The following is a 19,473-nucleotide window of genomic DNA, read 5'->3' as shown; positions in this document are numbered from 1 at the left end:
CCCCTGGGAAAAAGAAAAAAAAAAAAAAAAAAAAAAAAAAACACGCACCCGTGATGTCTTCTGGCAAAAAATACGAAATTCCACATTTTTGTAGATAGGAGCTTGGAGTTTTTGCTATAGGGTTCTCTTATACGCTGAATGCGATGGTGTGATTTTCGTTAAGATTCTATGACTTTTAGGGGGTGTTTCCCCCTATTTTCCAAAATAAGGTAAATTTTCTCAGGCTCGTAACTTTTGATGACAAAGATTAAATTTGATGAAACTTATATATTTAAAATCAGCGTGAAAATACGATTCTTTTGATTTATCTTTTAGCATCTTTGACTCTTTGCCAAAATTCTACTTTTTAAAACAATTAAAAGCTTTAGCGTAAAGAGCGAGGGATTGCGGAGGGGACAACCCATTTCATATACGGAGTAATTTCTGTTCGTTTTAAGTTTTAATGTCGCTCCTTACTTTCAGCTAAAAAAATTAGTTTTTTTATGTAATATATTCTAAGGTCAGTTACCTTTGCCAAATCTGCATGGCAGTCATAAAAAAAAAGAGCAAAATCAAACAGTTCGTGGTAACGAACTGTAGTAAGGAGCGACCCGGCTCATTGGTAACCAAAACTCTAAAAAATTGAATTTTGATATCAATAGCTACATCGAGGGAATCGCATTTTAATGCTGATTTTTAAATATATAAGTTTCATCAAGTTTAGTCTTATCCATCAAAAGTTACGAACCTGAGAAAATTTGCCTTATTTAAGAAAATAGGGGGGAACACCCCCTGAAAGTCGTAGAATCTTAACGAAAATGACACCATCAGATTCAGCGTATCAGAGAACTCTACTGTAGAGGTTTCAAGCTCCTATCTACAAAAATGTTGAATTTTGTATTTTTTGCCAGAAGACAAATCACGGGTGCGTGTTTATTTATTTTTTTTTTTTTTTTTCTTTTTCCCAGGGGTCATCGTATCGACCAAGTGGCCCTAGAATGTCACAAGAGGGCTCATTCTAACGGAAATGAAAAGTTCTAGTGCCCTTTTTAAGTGACCAAAAAATCGGAGGGCATCTAGGCCCCCTCCCACGCTCATTTTTTTCCAAAGTCAACGGATCAAAATTTTTAGATAGCCATTTTATTCAGCATAGTCGAAAACTATAATAACTATGTCTTTGGGGATGACTTACTCCCCCACAATCCCTGGGGGAGGGGCTGCAAGTTACAAACTTCGACCAGTATTCCATATAGTAATGGTTATTGGGAAGTGTACAGACGTTTTCAGGGGGATTTTATTTTATTTGGGGGTGGGGCTGAGGGGAGGGAGCTATGTCGGAGGATGTTTCCTTGGAGGAATCTGTCATGGGGGAAGAAAAATTCAATGAAAAGGGCGCAGGATTTTCTAGCATTACTATAAGAAAACAATGAAAAATAAACATGAAAATGTTTTTTCGAATGAAAGGAAAGAGTAGCATTGAAACTTAAAACGAACAGAGATTATTACGCATATGAGGGGTTCTAAAAATATTTTAGCATAAAGAGCGAGGTATTTAGGAGGAGATAAATACCTCGCTCTTTATGCTAAAGTATTTTTAGTAATATCTACTATTTATTCTACGGCCTTTCTGATTCAGGGGTCATTCTTAAAGAATTGGGACAAAACTTACGATTTAGTGTAAAGAGCGAGGTATTAACGAGGGTACAAACCCCCTCGTATACATAATAAAAACATAAGATTATGAAAGTTTGTTACGTAAGTTAATTCTTAAGTTACGTATATTTTTTACTAATAAAAACGTTCGTTAAAAATTAAAAGTTCTAGTTGCCTTTTTAAGTAACCGAAAAATTGGAGGGCAACTAGGCCTCCTTCTCCACCCCTTCTTTCTCAAAATCGTCTGATCAAAACTAAGAGAAAGCCATTTAGCCAAAAAAAGAATTAATATACAAATTTCATTTTAATAATTTATGTGCGGAGAGCCAAAACCAAACATACATTAATTCAAAAACGTTCAGAAATTAAATAAAAAAACTAATTTTTTTAGCTGAAAGTAAGGAGCGACATTAATACTTAAAACGAACAGAGATTACTCCGTATATGAAATGGGTTTTCCCCTCCGCAATCCCTCGCTCTTTACGCTAAAGTTTGACTCTTTGCCGCAATTCTACTTTTTAGAACAATTAAAAGCTTTAGCGTAAAGAGCGAGGGATTGCGGAGAGGACAACCCATTTCATATACGGAGTGATCTCTGTTCGTTTTAAGTTTTAATGTCGCTCCTTACTTTCAGCTAAAAAAATTAATTTTTTTTTTATTTAATTTACTATCTAAGCCTTAATTAAAATCCAAAAGAGGCGTAACACTTTCAACTCAAAAATTAAATGATCAACTTGGTACCCTGGTACGCAAACCAGTGAAACAAATACAATAAAATATTCAACTCGTAAAATGCAATATATTCAAGTTCAAACATTCAAACACATTTAATGCAAAAATTCTTCGTATCAATTTAGCCAGTTTTTAGTTATTTTAAGGAATTTTTACCACGCAAGATTCAATAGATACTATTAGGTTTTTGCAGGTCGAAAGCATAACTACAACCTATGTTATACATTTTGGGATCAGTACCGACACTGCATGGTTGTCATAAAAAAGGAAAATTTTCTGTCTAGGCTTTATTTATAAGGTACAATAATTCGAAATCAAAAATTTGATTATCAGCTTAGCCTCCGTATTAAAGCGGTTAAACAAATTACTGTAAATAAATTACTTGACTAGAATATAACTTACAAACTTCACATTTTACTCCATAAGACTTTGGAATACGATTCAGTCGTACTAGAGGTGTCTCATTTATTCCATGTAAAATGTCTGGTAGTATTTTGGGCTTCGGTTTTCTAAACATAAAGGATAAGGTCAATTAATTTCAGAATGAAAATAGATTAAAGAGTAAATGTAAAACATGAAAACAAGGAAGAAATAAGTCCAGGAGCTGAGCTGAAAATATATTTCGTAAACTAAATAGCTCTACATTATACTAAAATCTAGAAGGAACAGATGCAGATCACGGGTAGCTCAAATTAAACCAATGATAACATTTTGGACTTGGACTGATATTGTTTTTACCTTTTTAGTATTTTAATGTAGATATTTAGATATTTTTAACAATACATTTTTAGATTTATATATTTATGCAAGTATATATATATATATATATATATATATATATATATATATATATATATATATATATGTATATATATATATATATATATATATATATATATATATATATATATATATATATATATATATATATATATATATATATGTATACGTATATATATATATATGTATATATATATATATATATATATATATATATATATATATATATATATATACAATATATATATATATATATATATATATATATATATATATATATATATATATATATATATATATATATATATATATATATACTTGCATAAATATAAAAATGTATCGTTAAAAATATTCAAATATCAACTTGGCGCCAGCACTTGGCAAGCGGATGGCTTGTATATATGGACTGTCATTGTCGCTTGTCTTCTAACCACAGACGTGAGTCTCTTCTATAGGTCATGACGGCAACACAGGTTCACTACGACAATCCTGGGAAAAATATGAATTTTGTTTTAAGTTCTGGCCTATTCAGGTCAGGACCTATTATTATTATTAGGTCATTGACCTATTTTCGTTCTTATGACCTGAAATTTCAATGATGTAATATATATTACAATTATTAATCGTTTAATTAATTTAAAAAAATATCACTCTAACAATAAGACATTTCGTTAGTAGTTGTCAGGGCTTCCTTTTGTCTACAGTTCGTAGTTGGCAATTGTCCATGCTTTGTTGGCACTTGTGACGAGGCCGGAAGAGCCAAGAGCTCATATGGCATGAGGTCTAGCAAAATTATAAGAATCAATAGATTGATTTAAAAGGAAAATCAGAGGCTTAATGCCGGTCGAGATTTAAAGTAAAAGCTCTGAGACACGAGGTCCTTCTAAACATCAAAATTCATTAAGATCCGATCACCCACTCGTAAGTTAAAAATACCACATTTTTTTCAATTTTTCCTCTCCCTTCAGCCCCCCAGGTGGTCAAATCGAGGAAAACGACTTTATCAAGTCAATTTGTGCAGGTCCCTGAAACACCTACCAATTTTCATCGTCCCAGAACGTCCAGAAGCACCAAACTCGTCAAAGCACTGGAACCCCCTAACTCCCCCAAAGAGAGCGGACCCATTCCGTTTACATCAATGACGTATCTACGTTATTTGCTTATTCTAACCACCAAGTTTCATCCCGATCTCTCCGCTCTAAGCGTTTTCCAAGATTTCCGGTTTCTCCCGTCAACTTCCCCCAATGTCACCAGATCTGGTCGGGATTTAAAATAAAAGCTCTGAGACATGATTTACTTCTAAATATCAAATTTCACTAAGATCCGATCACCCGTTCTTAAGTTAGAAATACCTCAATTTTTCTAATTTTTTTTAATTAACCCCCCCCCCAACTACCCCAAAGAGATCGGATCCGCTCCAATTATGTCAATCACGTATCTAGAACGTGTGCTTATTCTTCCCACCGAGTTAAATCCCGATCTCTCCACTCTAAGCGTTTTCCAAGATTTCCAGTTTCCAAGATTTCCGTTTTCCAAGATTTCTGTTTCCCCCCTCCAAACCCCTGTGTCCCTGGATCCAATTCAAATTGGAAATGGATCATCTGAGACATAAAATCTTTCTATGTATCAAGTTTCATTAAGATCCGATCGCCCATTCGTAAGATAAAGATACCTCAATTTTCACGTTTTCCAAGATTTCCGGTTTCCCCCTCCAACTCCCCCGATGTCACCGGGTCTGGTCTGGATTTAGAATAAGAGCTCTGAAGCACAATATCCTTCTAAGCATCAAATTTCATTAAGATCTGATCACCCGTTCGTAAGTTACAAATACCTCATTTGTCTAATTTTTTCGAATTACCCCCTCCCCAACTCCCCCACAAAGAGCGGATCTGGTCCAGTCATTTCAGCCACGTATCTTGGACTTGTACTTATTCTTCCCAACACGTTTCATCCTGATCTCTCCACTCTGAGCATTTTCCAAGATTTCCGGTTCCCCCCACCCCAACTCCCCCCAATCACACTGGATCCGGTCAGATTTAAAATAAGAGATGTGAGTTACGATGTCCTTTTAAATATGAAATTTCATTAAGATCCGAACACTGCTTCGTAAGTTAAAAATACCTCATTTTTCTAATTTTTCCGAATTAACCCCCCCCCCTCCTCAACTCCCCCAAAGAGAGCGGATCCGTTCCGGTTATGTCAATCACGTATCTAGGACTTGTGTTTATTTTTCCCACAAAGTTTCATCCCGATCCCTCCATTCTAAGCGTTTTCCAAGATTTTCGGTTTCCCCCTCCAACTCCCCCCAATGCCATCAGGTTTGGTCGGGATTTAAAATAAAAGCTCTGGGACACGATATCCCTCTAAATATTAAATTTTATTAAGATCTGATCATCCGTTCGTAAGTTAAAAATACCTCTTTTTTCTAATTTTCCCGAATTAACCGTCCCTCCACTCCCCCCCCCCAGATGGTCGAATCGGGGAAAAGACTATTTCTAATTTAATCTGGTCTGGTCCCTGATACGCCCGCAAAATTTCATCGTCTTAGCTTATCCGTAAGTGCCTAAACTAGCAAAACCGGGACAGACAGACCGACAGAATTTGCGATCGCTATATTTCACTTGGTTAATACCAAGTGCCATAAAAACTGGAGTACTAAGGTCGACGCCAACAAATTCAAAAGTTTGCCCTTGTGACTTATTTATAGTCATGGCAAATAAGGGTAAGTGGAAATTGATGTCGTTGAACAGTACATCCAAGTTGTCCTTTACTAGAGTCCAGCGTAAATCGGGATATGTGAGCTTCTGTTCCTGATTTTCCCCCAGTAATTATATTCACCTTAATTATGTTGTTACATAATTCAGTAGCAATAAGGCGGGTTCCATTAACATATTAACTTAGCGATTCTGAACTGAACTTAAAAAAAGTTTCAACTTTTTTTTCATTTTTTAAATAATTTCGATCTGAAATGTTGTATGCGTCATAGAAATAAAACGATACATTCACTTTTGTGGTGGGGGGGGGGGGGTGTAGATAGATAAAATAAAGCTAATTTTAAAATTTTCAGGCATTTTTCTAATTTCAATTAAAACATCGAAATTATTGCTCAGGCACCGAAAAATGGGTAAAATTCTAGTTAATTGACTTCTTGCTATCTTGGGAAGGGGTTAGGTTAGGAAAAATGAAACTTTCAGGGATGAATCTACAGACTAAAGTATGTCCTGATAAGGAATTTGGAAGCAACTATCTCACTCCTTCTCCCTCTAGAGGGCCCTGACCTTTGATGACCTTTAAAAATATGTGTGTTATAAAAGTGAAACCTTCAAAATAGATCTTCTGCTTAATTGAAGTACAACAAATTATTTTCAGCTTCTTAACTTCACTCAATTCCATTTTACAAGGTTTTAAAGATATGCAAACACATTTCCTAAATTTTGAAAAAAACAACATTGATATGGCTCAGAATTCTACTCAAATAACAGGAATTACATTTTCAAAACTAAAGGCAGAGAAAATGCAACTGGTAACTGAAAATTAAGGTAAAATGTTGTTTTGTCAAAATTTCAATAGGTATAGAGACCTGTCATGCAGGTGAATTTCAGAGCCCTCCAGAGGGAGAAGGAGTGGAGATGGGTACTTCAAAATACCTTCCCGGGACATACTTTAGCCTGTAGACCCACCCCTGAAAGTTTCATTTTCCTAACCTAAACCCTTTCCGAGACAACAAGAAGTCAATTAACTAGAATTTTACCGTAAAATGTTTTTGCAGTTTATATAATAACTTTACTTTTGCAATTACCAGTTTTCTTGCTCTTCACGCAATTTAATGTCTTCATAACATTTTCCAAGATATTTGATTATTAAACCGTCAAACTTCTAACAGTGATTTCAACTAAGCTTCGAACTTTCGGTTTTATTTATTAAGGTTTTTGAATTGTTGTAATCCCTTGTTAATATTGATATATATACAACTATTTTTGCAATTACCGTTTTTTTTGCTTTTCCGCAAATTAATGTCTTTTCACACAGATCTGTCCAAAGATGTTTGATTATTGAAGCTAATTTTTCCAAAATTAATGCTCTTAACGAATTTTCTCGGACTTCTGACCTATCTAAAAAAAATTTTATTTGAGAATATCCCAAAATACTAATTTTTCCGAAAAAATACGAGCCGTTTTCGAGAAAAAATTAATAATTATATATATATATATATATATATATATATATATATATATATATATATATATATATATATATATATATATATATATATATATATATAAAATGAAGTGTCCGTCTGTTACATGACCGTTATTACCGTTACACGTGCTTAAAAAATTGAGGCTCTTTTTAAATTTTATTAAATTGCTTAAAATGTAAAAAACTGGCGATTGCACAAATATTTCAATATATTTTGACAATGGATTAAAGCAATTCGAAAACCTTAAAACAGAAAACCAAAGCCAATTACGTCATCAATTCGATCCAAAAATGACATAGCGTTGCCGAGACCCAGAACACAAGGGACAATGAGAATCCATATATAGAAGCCTGCCGCGTACCATGCTGGGATCAACGAGGACCGGTGGCAAAGCCGGTTGAACCCAGTACTGTCTGTGGTTAGAAAACAAGGGACAATGAGAATCCAAATATAGAAGCCTGCCGCGTGCCTTGCTGGGGCTCGCGAGGAATGGTGGCAAAGCCGCCGGGACCCAGCACTGTCTGTGGTTAGAACACAAGGGACAATGAGAATCCATATATAGAAGCCTGCCGCGTGTCATGCTTGGGCCCAGTGGCAAAGCCGCCGGGACCCAGCACTCTCTGCGGTTAGAACACGAGGGACAATGAGAATCCATGTATAGAAGCCTACCGCATGCCATGCCGGGGCCCGGCGGCGAAGGTATATATATATATGTATGTAGGATACATATAGCCTATATATATATATATATATATATATATATATATATATATATATATATATATATATATATATACAATAATTGTGGATATACGTATTTATAATTTTTTTGTTGTTGGAAAATGGGTCCACATTCTTTTTTCTCGAAAATTGGCACTCTGGGGTTTTCTGGCCGAAAAAAAAAAACGATTTAGACAGGTCACGACTTTGGGAAGCATCTATGGTGCATGCATAATTACACAAGATGGCAAACTGCTCTTAATAACTAATTAAAAAGGCATGGAGCGAGAAACAGCAAAATTATAAAAAAAAATTCTGGAATTTTTTTCCGAAAATTTTCTTTCAGTTCGTAGATAATCAACTTAGTCTGAGCGAGATGAATGGTATCTATGCAGGTATATTTTAATAAAATGTTTAATATATGGGTGTGGTTAGGCTAGGAATTTAATATATATTGCGTTCTGGGCGGCCTGCTTTCCATAATTCTCTGTTTTAATCTCCATAATTCTCTGTTTTAATCTCCATAATTTTGTTACTAAAGTATTTTATTTTCATCATATTTTGGTATATTTCATTAGGATCAACCTAACTCTACTTCTTTGGTGTGGTCGCTATAACACGTAAGTACCAAAAAAAAGGTTGGAATTAGGTTATTTAATAAAATGGGAGGGAGGGAATTCAAAATAACCCCAAATTCTGAACTTCTGAGGTACACAAAAATCAATTTTCTTGAATTTTTAAATGACAGTTAATTCTTCCCTTCGCTCTAATCTTTAAAGCGTAAGACCTTGATAATTACATAAATATTTGTTCAGAGTTTTCTTTTTCTAACCAGATAAGCATTAATTGTCTGAAGATTTATCGTCTGCCATGTGTATTCTCTGGACAGACATGACTGTACACAATTAGCTTAACCCATTTTTTATTTGAATTGGTTTAGGAGCAAAAAATAGTATGAGGAGATATTTTTGCTCTTCAATGACTCCCGGGTATTAAAGAATATCACCAATTACGATTTATGTTCAAACACCCTTAAAAAAAAAACTATTTTCAAAACACAGCGGAACATAAGAACATATTGTTAGTTCGAATCGTTTTTTTAAAAATCTTTCTTTCGTGGAAAATTGCGCCAAAAAAAAATTACAAAAAATTGAGCAAAGGCAGATTATTTGTACCACAAGTTTGCTTAGGCCTATACCAAAAGCAAAATTATTATTTAGCCGCAACAATGGTTTTTGGTATTGGTTCTGCTCCCCAGTTACGCATTTGTTGAAAGTTCTTTAGTTTTGTTGCTAAAACTTCTACATAATTTACATCTAAATCCTATAAATGTACTTTAATTCCTCAGTTTCTATTGCATTGGTTTTATTTACCCTTTTTGAGTTTCTCGGATGTACTAGACTGGTGGTGCAGTATTCATTGGGGAGGGGTATTTCGGAAATTATACAAACTTGCTTACGCTAATACATGTTGACAGATTTAGAAGCCAGGAGCCATACCAAGGTTGTTTATAAATGGCCTATTGTGAATCTTCAATATTGTTTACTCATAGAGGATTGCATAATGCTTAAACTGGTTGATTTTGCAACTGCAGAAATTTTGCAATAAAAAGATGATTACACTAACACCTAAGTTATAAAAGGTTCAGGGTGCCCGATGAGTTTATAGAACGGTAAAATGAATCCAATAAGACAATATTGTAAGGGGAGAGTAGGGGGGGGTGCAACCCAGTCATTTGATCCAGACATGCACCCCAAAGCCTCTTAATTTTTCACCTATTAACCAAGTCATTATTTTCGAAAGGTTATATTTTTAAAATTCAACTACTAGCCTAACTTAAAGCTTCGCATGGTGCGCCCAGGGCATTTTGGCATGCAAAATTAAGATGGGGAATCTGCATATAAACTATGTAGTTAAGTGTGGGTTTTGATTTTGCAAGGTCACTCTGTTGACTTGTGAAATCAATGCCCCAGAACAAGCCGAAATACCCCTCAAGTTGATGGTCAATTCTACGACCAGAGCTTTCTATTGACGATCATAATGATGGTGGTGGACAAGAATGGCAATACAATTAGGGGACTATTGGAAATATTATCCTCTTATATTGGAAACGCGTACGTCCCCAGCAAGGAGCTTCACGCCTTTGCACCCTCAAAATCTCGGCTTCCTAAAACTTGGTCTTGTATTCAAATTGCCGGTTAATTTTTCTATTAACGCAATACTATTAACGGGATAACTATCTCATTATCGAGATTGATCTTCTATTAACGAGATAACTAAGAAATACACAAATCATTGGAAAAAAGAATTTCATCCTGATTCTAAATTTGACACTGGCTTGAGTTGGGGTAAAATTCTAGTTGATTGACTTCTTGCTATCTCGGAAAGGGTTTAGGTTAGGAAAATGAAAACTTCAGGGATGGGTCTATAGGCTAAGGTATGTCCCGGGAAGGTATTTCAAAGTACCCACCCCCACTCCTTCTCCCTCTAGAGGGCCCTCTAGATTTGCCTACATGACATGTCTATTACTTATTGAAATTTTGACAAAACAACATTTTACCTTAATTTTCAGTTACTAGTTGCTTTTTCTCTGAGTTGGAAATGAGCTTCACCCCCCCTTCCCCACTAATGTTCAAATATAGCCTATACCCTGAATTGTATATATGCTACACAACAAATTTGCTATTATTTTGATAAATTGTTAAATCAATTTGAAAAAAACGACTTACGGACAATTCACTCCACATACATTCAATTCAGGGTATATATTTATAGATTAGGGGTTGGGGGTTAATGTTTATTTGCGATGCAAAGGAATTTTATATTCGGACGAAACTCTACTTTTAAGGTTGTGTCTATTTCTTGGCTACCTCGAAATTGCCTTAATCCGAAAATTTACCAAAGAATTATGCTAAAAAAAAAGGAAAAGAAAATTACTTACAATTCCTCCTTCGTATGCGGAGAGTCATTTGGATTGACTCCTAAGTGCCAAGTACACTTACTCGGCAGACTTGGAGGCTTGTAATCCGGATCCAACAGAACGTCTTCTTTCTTTGAAGCCATTTTGACAAATAAATCCGTCTTCAGAGCTAACGATTTTCTTTATACACGAAGATTGTTTAACCGTGACTTCCCGACGCAATGATACCTGAATTATGTTTAAACACTATTTGCAAAATCCATACAAACAGCTGTAAGGGAATACCGTACCCTTTTGTCAATTTTGACAGAGATAAGAGATAATTATGCTAATATTTGTCTGCGTCTGTACTTCCTCCAATGAGCGGGCCAGCTGATTGAGGCTTTCAAATGAGCATGAGGAAGTATTTTTTTTCTTTTTTTTTAGTGTTTGGATTACGAACAAGGACTGTGTTCAGTAACAAACGTCGTATTCAGGGGGTTATCATTTTTGATTCCCCCGATTTTTTCCCGACTCGTAAAACCCCCCCTGATCAACAATTCTGGATATGCCCTTGTCTATAGCAGTCTAGAAATACCAATCTTCTGAAGGAAACATAGGAATAACATTAAGGTAGTACCAATAGACTGCTTATTTTATACTCCCTTTCAATATGATACTCGTTCCCATGACAATGCCCCACCCCACCCCCCTATGGTGGTCCCGCAATAGCCCTAATGATGTAATTATACGTTGGTTGCCATTGCTCCTTTGTAAAAAAAAAAAACAACATTTTTTTTTTGTATTCTAGAAGTTATTTTCTTCTATGATTGAATGCATACTTTACCATAATAAGATTACTTACAATTCGAGAAATGATTTTAAAAAGTGGATAAAAATGGAAAGAAACAGTATTATCAGATTAGCAGAAACAAGCAGTATATTATAAGTAAGAATTTCATTGTTTTAGTGTTTTCTTTTAGTTTTTTTATATGTCCTAGGGCTATATCTGGGACCAATACGGGGGTGGGGGGTGCATTGCCAGAAAAGTAGTGATAATACTTGAAGAGAGCATGAAATGAAGAATCTAACTGTGCTGCTTATATTTTATTCAAACGTTCCCTTCAGAAGAATGGTATTTCTAGACTGTTACCCTATATCAAGCAGTTCATGGTGACGAACTTTAGTAAGGAGCGACCCGGCTCAATAGTAAATGAAACTCTAAAAAACAGAATTTTTGGTAGGCCTACTATAGATGCATCAAAAGAATCAGATTTTTATGCTGATTTCAAATATATAAGTTTCATCAAATTCTTACTCATCAAAAGTTAAGACTCATTTTGAGTCTTGACTCATTTTGGAAAATAGAGGGAAACACACCTTACAAGTCCTAGAATCTTAACGAAAAATCACACCATCCCATTCAGCGTATCAGAGAACCCTACTATAGAAGTTTCAAGCTGCTATATACAAAATTTTGGAACTTTTGCCAGAAAGACCTGGTATTTTTTGCCAGAAGACCTATCAAGGGTGCTTGTAGTTTGTTTGTTTTTTGGTGTTTTTTTCCAGGGGTGATAGTATCAACCCAGTGGTCCTAGAATGTCGAAAGAGGGCTCATTATATCGGAAATTAAAAGTTTTAGTGTACTTTTTAAGTGACCAAAAGAATTGCAGGGCACCTGCAACACTCATTATTTTCCCCAAATTCAACGGATCTAAACTTTGAGATAGCCATCCTGTTGAGCATAGTTAAAAACCATAATAACTATGTCTTTGGGAATGACTTACTCCCCCAGAGTCCCCGGGGCAGGGGTTGCAAGTCACAAACTTTGACGCAGGTGTTAACATACAAGTATTAAGTGTTAATGCAATGTATGTTAACACTTGCAAGTGTTAACATACAGTAATGGTTGTTGGGAACTTTACAGACGTTTTCAAGGGGATTTTTTTGGGGTTGGGGCTGAGGGGAGGGGGCTACTTTGAAGGATCTTTCCTTTGAGGAATTTTTCATGGGGGAAGAAAAATTCCGTGAAGGGGGCGCTGGATTTTCTAGCATTACTTTTAAAAAACAATGAAAACATAAATATAAAAAAAGTTTTTTTTTTCAACTGAAGGTAAGAGCAGCATTAAAACTTAAAACGAACAGAAATTATTATGCATGTGAGGGGTTCATCTCCTCCTAAACACCTCGCTTTTTACGCTAAAGTATTTTTAATAATTTCAACCATTTATTCTACGATCTTTGTGATTCGGGGGTCATTCCTAAAGAATTGAGACAAAATTTAACCTTCAGTGCAAAGAGCGAGGTATTAACAAGGGGGCATACCAACTCATATACGAAATAGAAATATTCGAATATAGAAGTCCGTTGCGTAAGTTAATTCGTAAGTTACATATATTTTTTACTAATAAAAACGTTCGTAAAAAATAAGAAGCTCTAGTTGCCTTTTTAAAGAAATTGGAGGGCAACTAGGCCTCCTCCCCCAACTCTTTTTTCTCAAAATCGTCCAATCAAAACTAAGAGAAAACCATTTAGCCAAAAAAATTAATATGCAAATTTCGTTTTAATTATTCATGTGCGGAGAGCCAAAATCAAACATGCATTCATTCAAAAACGTTCAGAAATTAAATAAAAAACAAGTTTTTTTCAACTGAAAGTAAGGAGCGACGTTAAAACTTAAAACGAACAGAAATTATCCTGTGTATGAAAGGGGCTGTCCCCTTCTCAATTCCCCGTTATTTACGCTAAAGTTTCTCGCTGTATTAAAAAGTAGAACTAAGAGAAAGAGTCAAACTTTAGCGTGAAGAGTGGGGCGTTGAGGGGGAACAGCCCTTTTCATACACGGAGTAATTTCTGTTCGTTTTAAGTTTTAATGTCATCCTTACTTTCAGTTAAAAAAAACTTGTTATTTTTATTTAATTCTATCACATATCATGGCTCTGTTTACATTTAACACCTTATCATATACAAAAGAAACGTTTACTCGCTGCTTTTCGGTTATGCTTAATTATGAAGTGCGGAAGCATGCTTGGGGACAGGGGCCCCTGTACTACCCTGGAAATCTCGTATTGTAACGGTTTCTTGTAATATAGACGCGTTGGGACCACCCCACTACTAATTTCTGATCGCCAACAGACACCATTTTTGTGTTTTTTCGATATGGTCGGGCAATTTTTTAAGACTATATCCCACTTCTCACGGTCACGAGCGCGGAATGGAGTCTCGACAAGAGTGTCTTCAGAGCACTGTCAAAAGATTACGCATTGCCAGAAGTCGATCAATTCGCTACTCAATTGAACTGGATGATTGACACCCATTTCTCACCAGATTCTCTTGCGATTGGCACAGATGCCTTAGTCCAGAATTGGTCGAAAAAACACAGCTATGCCTATCCTCCATTTACCCTGATCCCAAAGTTTCTAGAGAAGGTTTAGAATCCCGTGAATTTCCAAATAACGCTAATTACTCAAAAATGACCTCGCCAAGCATGGCACACAAATTGTCTCAACCTGCTACTAGGCTTGCCTATACCTCCTCGGAGATCAAGCAGATCTCCTCCAGTAAGGTTGACGGCGCTACCTAACGCTAAGAAATCTAAATTTACACGGCTGGAAGTTATTGAGCGTGAGCTCGAAAATAGATGATCTTCTCAGTAATCAGCCGTACAATTGCCCGACCCCAGCAACGTTCTACCATCGAACTGCATAATAGAAAGTGGCAAGTGTTCGTGGGTCGGTGTATTAAAAGGAATATTAATCCGTTCGAAGCCAATGCTCAGGCATTTACAAAATTCATGATACACCTATAGACTAGTCGAAACCTTATACCATAAGCAATAGAAGGTTATAAAGCAGCACTTTGCGAAAGTCTAGCTCTAGCTACTGGAACATATATCATTAATGATACTTGTTTGACAAAAATGTTACAGAATTCTTGGCACGAGTCACCGCAAATTCAACACAGTGTTCCTGCCTCGGATCTGGGCCGTGTCCTGCAGTAGCTAAAATCTCCACAATTTCTTAACTTGTCGAGTATCAGTGTGAAAGACCTTACTCTCAAGACAGTATTCATTACTGCTATAGCATCTGGTCATCGAAGGAGTGAAATTCACGGCTTGTCCTTCAGTGCAGCATAATTTTCAGATAGTTTAACAACTCTCAGATTTCTTCCTTCATCTAGACGCAAGACCTTAAAGCCTCATAAGATACACTCTCCTATCTTTGTAACCGCGCTAAATGTAGATCCTACCCTGTGTCCAGTGAGGATATTATCGAAATATGCAAAACAAACGGCTAATGTGGCGATCAAAAACAAGAGAAAGAGATTCTTCATTCCCTTTTCTAAGTTAGCACCACGAAGAGTGGCAGCGGGAACTATATTTTCCTGGATAGAAGGGGTCAGAACTATAGCATATGATACAGCCAAAGAAGATCGTAAAAAAGGGAAAGCAAACGACATAAGATCCATGGCGGTGTCTCGGGCGCTATTAAAATCTGTACCACTTGCTGTTATAACGAGTTCTGCTGGCTGGTCTTCGGAGACTACGCCTAGACGGCATCACCTTCATGAAATAGAAGGTCAAACCGATGCTTTAAACTTCGTCACGGTTCAGACAGTTATATGAACCTACTACCAAATCAAATGAAATCTAAGCTTTTGTTAATAATGTAACAATGTGTGAGACAAGTCGACGAAGCCACAGCCGAACTTTTGAAAGAAAGTTCTGTTGGGCTCGCCTATACTTACCTCAAATATTGTTACATAGAGTTCCTCCCTCCTCCCGGCTTATTGAGGACTATCGAGCTATTAGAAATTTAGTTCAAAACCTGAAACTAGCCATAAGTGCCCCTCTCAGACCTTGTTCAAAAGACCCAGTTTCCCTCCCCATATAAAATTTAGTTTTTTCATAAATTGCTTCAAAATTGAGAAAAGCCTGCATAATTCAAGCATCCACAAAAATGGGTAAATTTTTTTAGTATATCTTAAATTTTATGGTACTATATGGTTAATTTTTAGCTATCACTGTCATTTTCACTCGATTTGAGAGAATTGAAAACAACTTCGCCCCCCCTCTAGGATTTGACAAAATTGCGCCACTGGCTGAGTGGAATTGAAATCCTTCCATTCTGGACCCTGGCTCCTTCAAAATGGTGAACTCGTGCCAGTCATGACAGATGGGAAGGCCTTTGGAATGGTCGTTCACACAGCCAAAACAAAGGTTATACGGGTGTCTTGAGACCCTGCTTCAAGAAGCGTGCAGCTAATAATAAAAGGAGAGCCAGAAATGTTGACTCCTTCGTCTACCTAGGGAGCCTCCTAACTTCTGATAACGACTGCTCGAAATCCTTCAAACGAAGACTTAGCCTGGCAGGCGCCAGCTTCAAGAAACTCTGCTCAAGAAACTCCAGCTTCAAACAAGACTGTCAACTTCTCTGATGGTGCGACTCTTGAACTCTCTCATAATCCCAATTGCTTTATACTCAAGCTAAACTTGGTCAATAAAGGCTGATGATGAGCGAAGAATCTCAGCATTTGAAACTAAATGCCTTAGAGGTATTGCAGGGATCAGCTACATTGACCGAGTCTCAAATGAAGACCTCCGAAAACTACTTCGTTGTCCCTGCACGATCATGGACCAGGTCAGAAGCCAACAACTCCGCTGGCTTGGCCATATCCAGCGAATGTCGGCCAACCAGCTCCCAAAAATCATATTCGAAGGACGGGCTCAAGGCACGCGCCCTAGAGGCCGACCTTGTAAGAGATGGACCGACAACTTCCCGGCCAATAGCCTCCCCCAGCTACTTCGTCTAGTGCCAGATAGATTGAACTACCGTCGCCACATTCATTATTTGTTCAGAAGAGAAGAAGTCCCAATGCAGCCACAAAAGCCGGACGGGACTTACGTCAAGTAAGTCATATTGCAACACAAACTTTTTTTGCGCTACTTTGTTCAGAGGAATCTTGAAAATAATAAACTAAATTCCAAAACCAGGAAATGGCCCAAAATCATTTAAAGGCCTTAATTGTACCCCAAAAGTAAAAAACAAATGTCTTGGCTCTGAATGAGGTCTAAAGGACGTTTTACTGTGTATTTAAACCTGCTGAGAAAGATTATCAGCTGGAAAATTGTTTTAGGCTTCCGTTTCGTCCAAAAAAGACATAAAAGCCCAATTTCACAGAAAATTCCTAAAAATTCTTTTAATCTTCAAAAAATCTACTCTTCAAAATGTTTTGAGATGTAATTTTATATCTTATTTTATTTATACATCTTAGTTTCAATAAAAAGTACCCTTTTTCGGTGTTTTCGTTGGAAAAATTGAAAAAAAGAAAATTACCTCTTCAGCAGATTTTGAAAAATATATTTTGCTCCAATTACCACGAGGTATTTTAAAAAGAACCAATAAAAAAAATTCAAAGAGCAAAACTTTATCCAAAAGTACCGGGGTGAATCTCCAGCATTTTATTGGAGAGGGGGGAGGGGTCCATATCCAGATAGTCAAGGGGCATTGGATATATAATATTTTTTCTACACATTATTTGGGGCAACCGCCCCCCAACATTGCCCCCCCCCCAAACAACGATAAGTTTAGAAATTGCCAAATTTTTCTGGTTTGGTTCTAGAGCCCTGATTGGTTCAAAGTGGGCTAATAAGGTCAGTAATCTTAATTGTTAAGCCACATCCCCCCTGATGGGCCTTAAGACTTGATTTGAGATTCGTCCTGGAATAGAAATTCTGATTTACAGTTGAATAGATAAGTTTAAAAAAGGTACTCTGGTGGATGTTAAAAAGGGAATAAATCAATTCAGTATAATTTTGGGAGGTAAAGTCAAGCTGACCTTGTGACCTTAAACTTTTGAGTGCCATAAAATAACTTTTAAATACTAGAAACACAAGAAATAAGAAATATTGATAATCGGAACAAGAAATGTCCAGGAATTTGTTGAAATTTAGGATCTTGGGTGAATCTGACTCCTCCCTTTTAGGTCCCTGCTTTGAATGTGAACTTAATGCGGTAAATTCAACACTAATAAATTGCATAAATGAACAAGGTCAATCAAGATTTCTCTTTCAAACAATACTTTAGAAAAAATGTGAATGGCTTGCAACAAAAGGACACAAAAATAAATAATGGAATCAAAGTGAAGTTCTTTTAGTGAACAACAATCCTTGTTTTTCTTTTTGCTCTTAGGAAGAAGAGACATAATAGGTCAGAGGATCTTGGCTTAGGGTCAATTCCTGGAAGTAACTTCCACCCTATCTCAAAGATAGTAAAAAAGCCTGTCATTTAGAATTTCATAAATTTTGCAGTTTATCCGTAGTTGTGGCAACACTGAAAAAAGATCACAATGCCAAGACGTGAATGTAATTATCCTAATAGTTAATACGTTTGGTATCATAAAAATATAAAATATCCCAAAAACTTAATTATTGTGTTGATAAACATCGGTAAAGACCAGTTGATAGGGCTTAAATATTAGTTTAGTATAACGTAAACAGTTTTATCCGTGGTTTTTTCTTTCATAGAAATAAAAGGAAAGTAATTTCTTAATGCATATAAATAAACATTCTCTGGGCAATTTGTAAACAATAGAACTTCTCTCGTAAATGAAATTAAATATACAAGAAAAGGACGACAGATTATCAAAGGAAGGAGGTTCTGGCCATCCATCTCGGATGAAACGAAAAGTAGTTTATCCCCGAATGGAGTGAGGAGAACTCATAAGGATGAATATGAAGGAAATTAGAACCTCATTAGATGTAGTTAAGTGCTAAGCTTGAATAAATTGGGGCGAAGGATGAGCGTGCGTGGCTTTGGCCACAGGTGGCTAGGTGTTGAAATGCGTTGCTAATAGTAGTAATCAATCAATCCATCATTTTATTAATACTAAAACACTATTACAAACGTAAAAAAGATATTCGGGCCAAGAAGCTTTGCTTCTTCTGGGCCATACTAGTATGGCCAACACTAGAATACAGTAAAAAAACTGATAGTAATTATAATGATAGAAATAAGTAGAAACCAAGACAGTAGAGAAACAAGAAAGACAAAGTTGACATTAGAACATAAAAAAAGAGAGATAAATAGATAAGGACATTAAAAGTTAAGAATATTCCTGAAAACAATTTTAAAAACAATAAGATATATATATATATATATATATATATATATATATATATATATATATATATATATATATATATATATATATATATCAGTTAGAAAAGAATTCGAAAAAAGAGAAACAATAGGAAAAGAGAAAACAGGGAAAATAAAAGCAAAGTAGTAAAAGCAAAAGACTATTTTACTAAAGATAAGTCAAATTAAACAGCCTTATCTCAACCATAATAAATTTTAAGGGGACAACAGATAGAAGACTCTAGAAGATCTATGTCTCAAGCCTTATAAGCCAATTAATTATAAAGTAAAAGCCAAACAGAGAAGCTTTCAAAGAAAAGGAAAGTGCTACATTAAACCAAGAGGAAAATACGCAGTTAAATAATAATTCA

The 19,473-nt window shown here is 35.8% G+C and overlaps 1 protein-coding gene across 1 annotated transcript in view; it reads right to left on the bottom strand.

Annotated features, from left to right (window-relative positions):
* The window catches only part of LOC136038896 (cystathionine beta-synthase-like), a 43,505-nt gene extending 32,242 nt beyond the window's left edge, over window positions 1-11,263 (bottom strand). The window contains exons 1-2 of the mRNA XM_065722372.1: window positions 11,007-11,263; window positions 2,767-2,873 (exon numbers count right to left, since the gene is read on the bottom strand). Of these exons, the coding sequence (XP_065578444.1) occupies window positions 2,767-2,873; window positions 11,007-11,128 (229 nt within the window). The 5' untranslated portion in view covers window positions 11,129-11,263. The remainder of the gene's footprint in view (window positions 1-2,766; window positions 2,874-11,006) is intronic.
* Window positions 11,264-19,473: the final 8,210 nt, after the last annotated feature.

This window comes from Artemia franciscana, chromosome 18, assembly GCF_032884065.1.
Source record: "Artemia franciscana chromosome 18, ASM3288406v1, whole genome shotgun sequence".
NCBI classification, from domain to species: Eukaryota; Metazoa; Arthropoda; class Branchiopoda; order Anostraca; family Artemiidae; genus Artemia; species Artemia franciscana.
The sequence above is the reverse complement of the archived record's forward strand: the minus strand, read 5'-3'. Positions and strand labels throughout refer to the sequence as shown.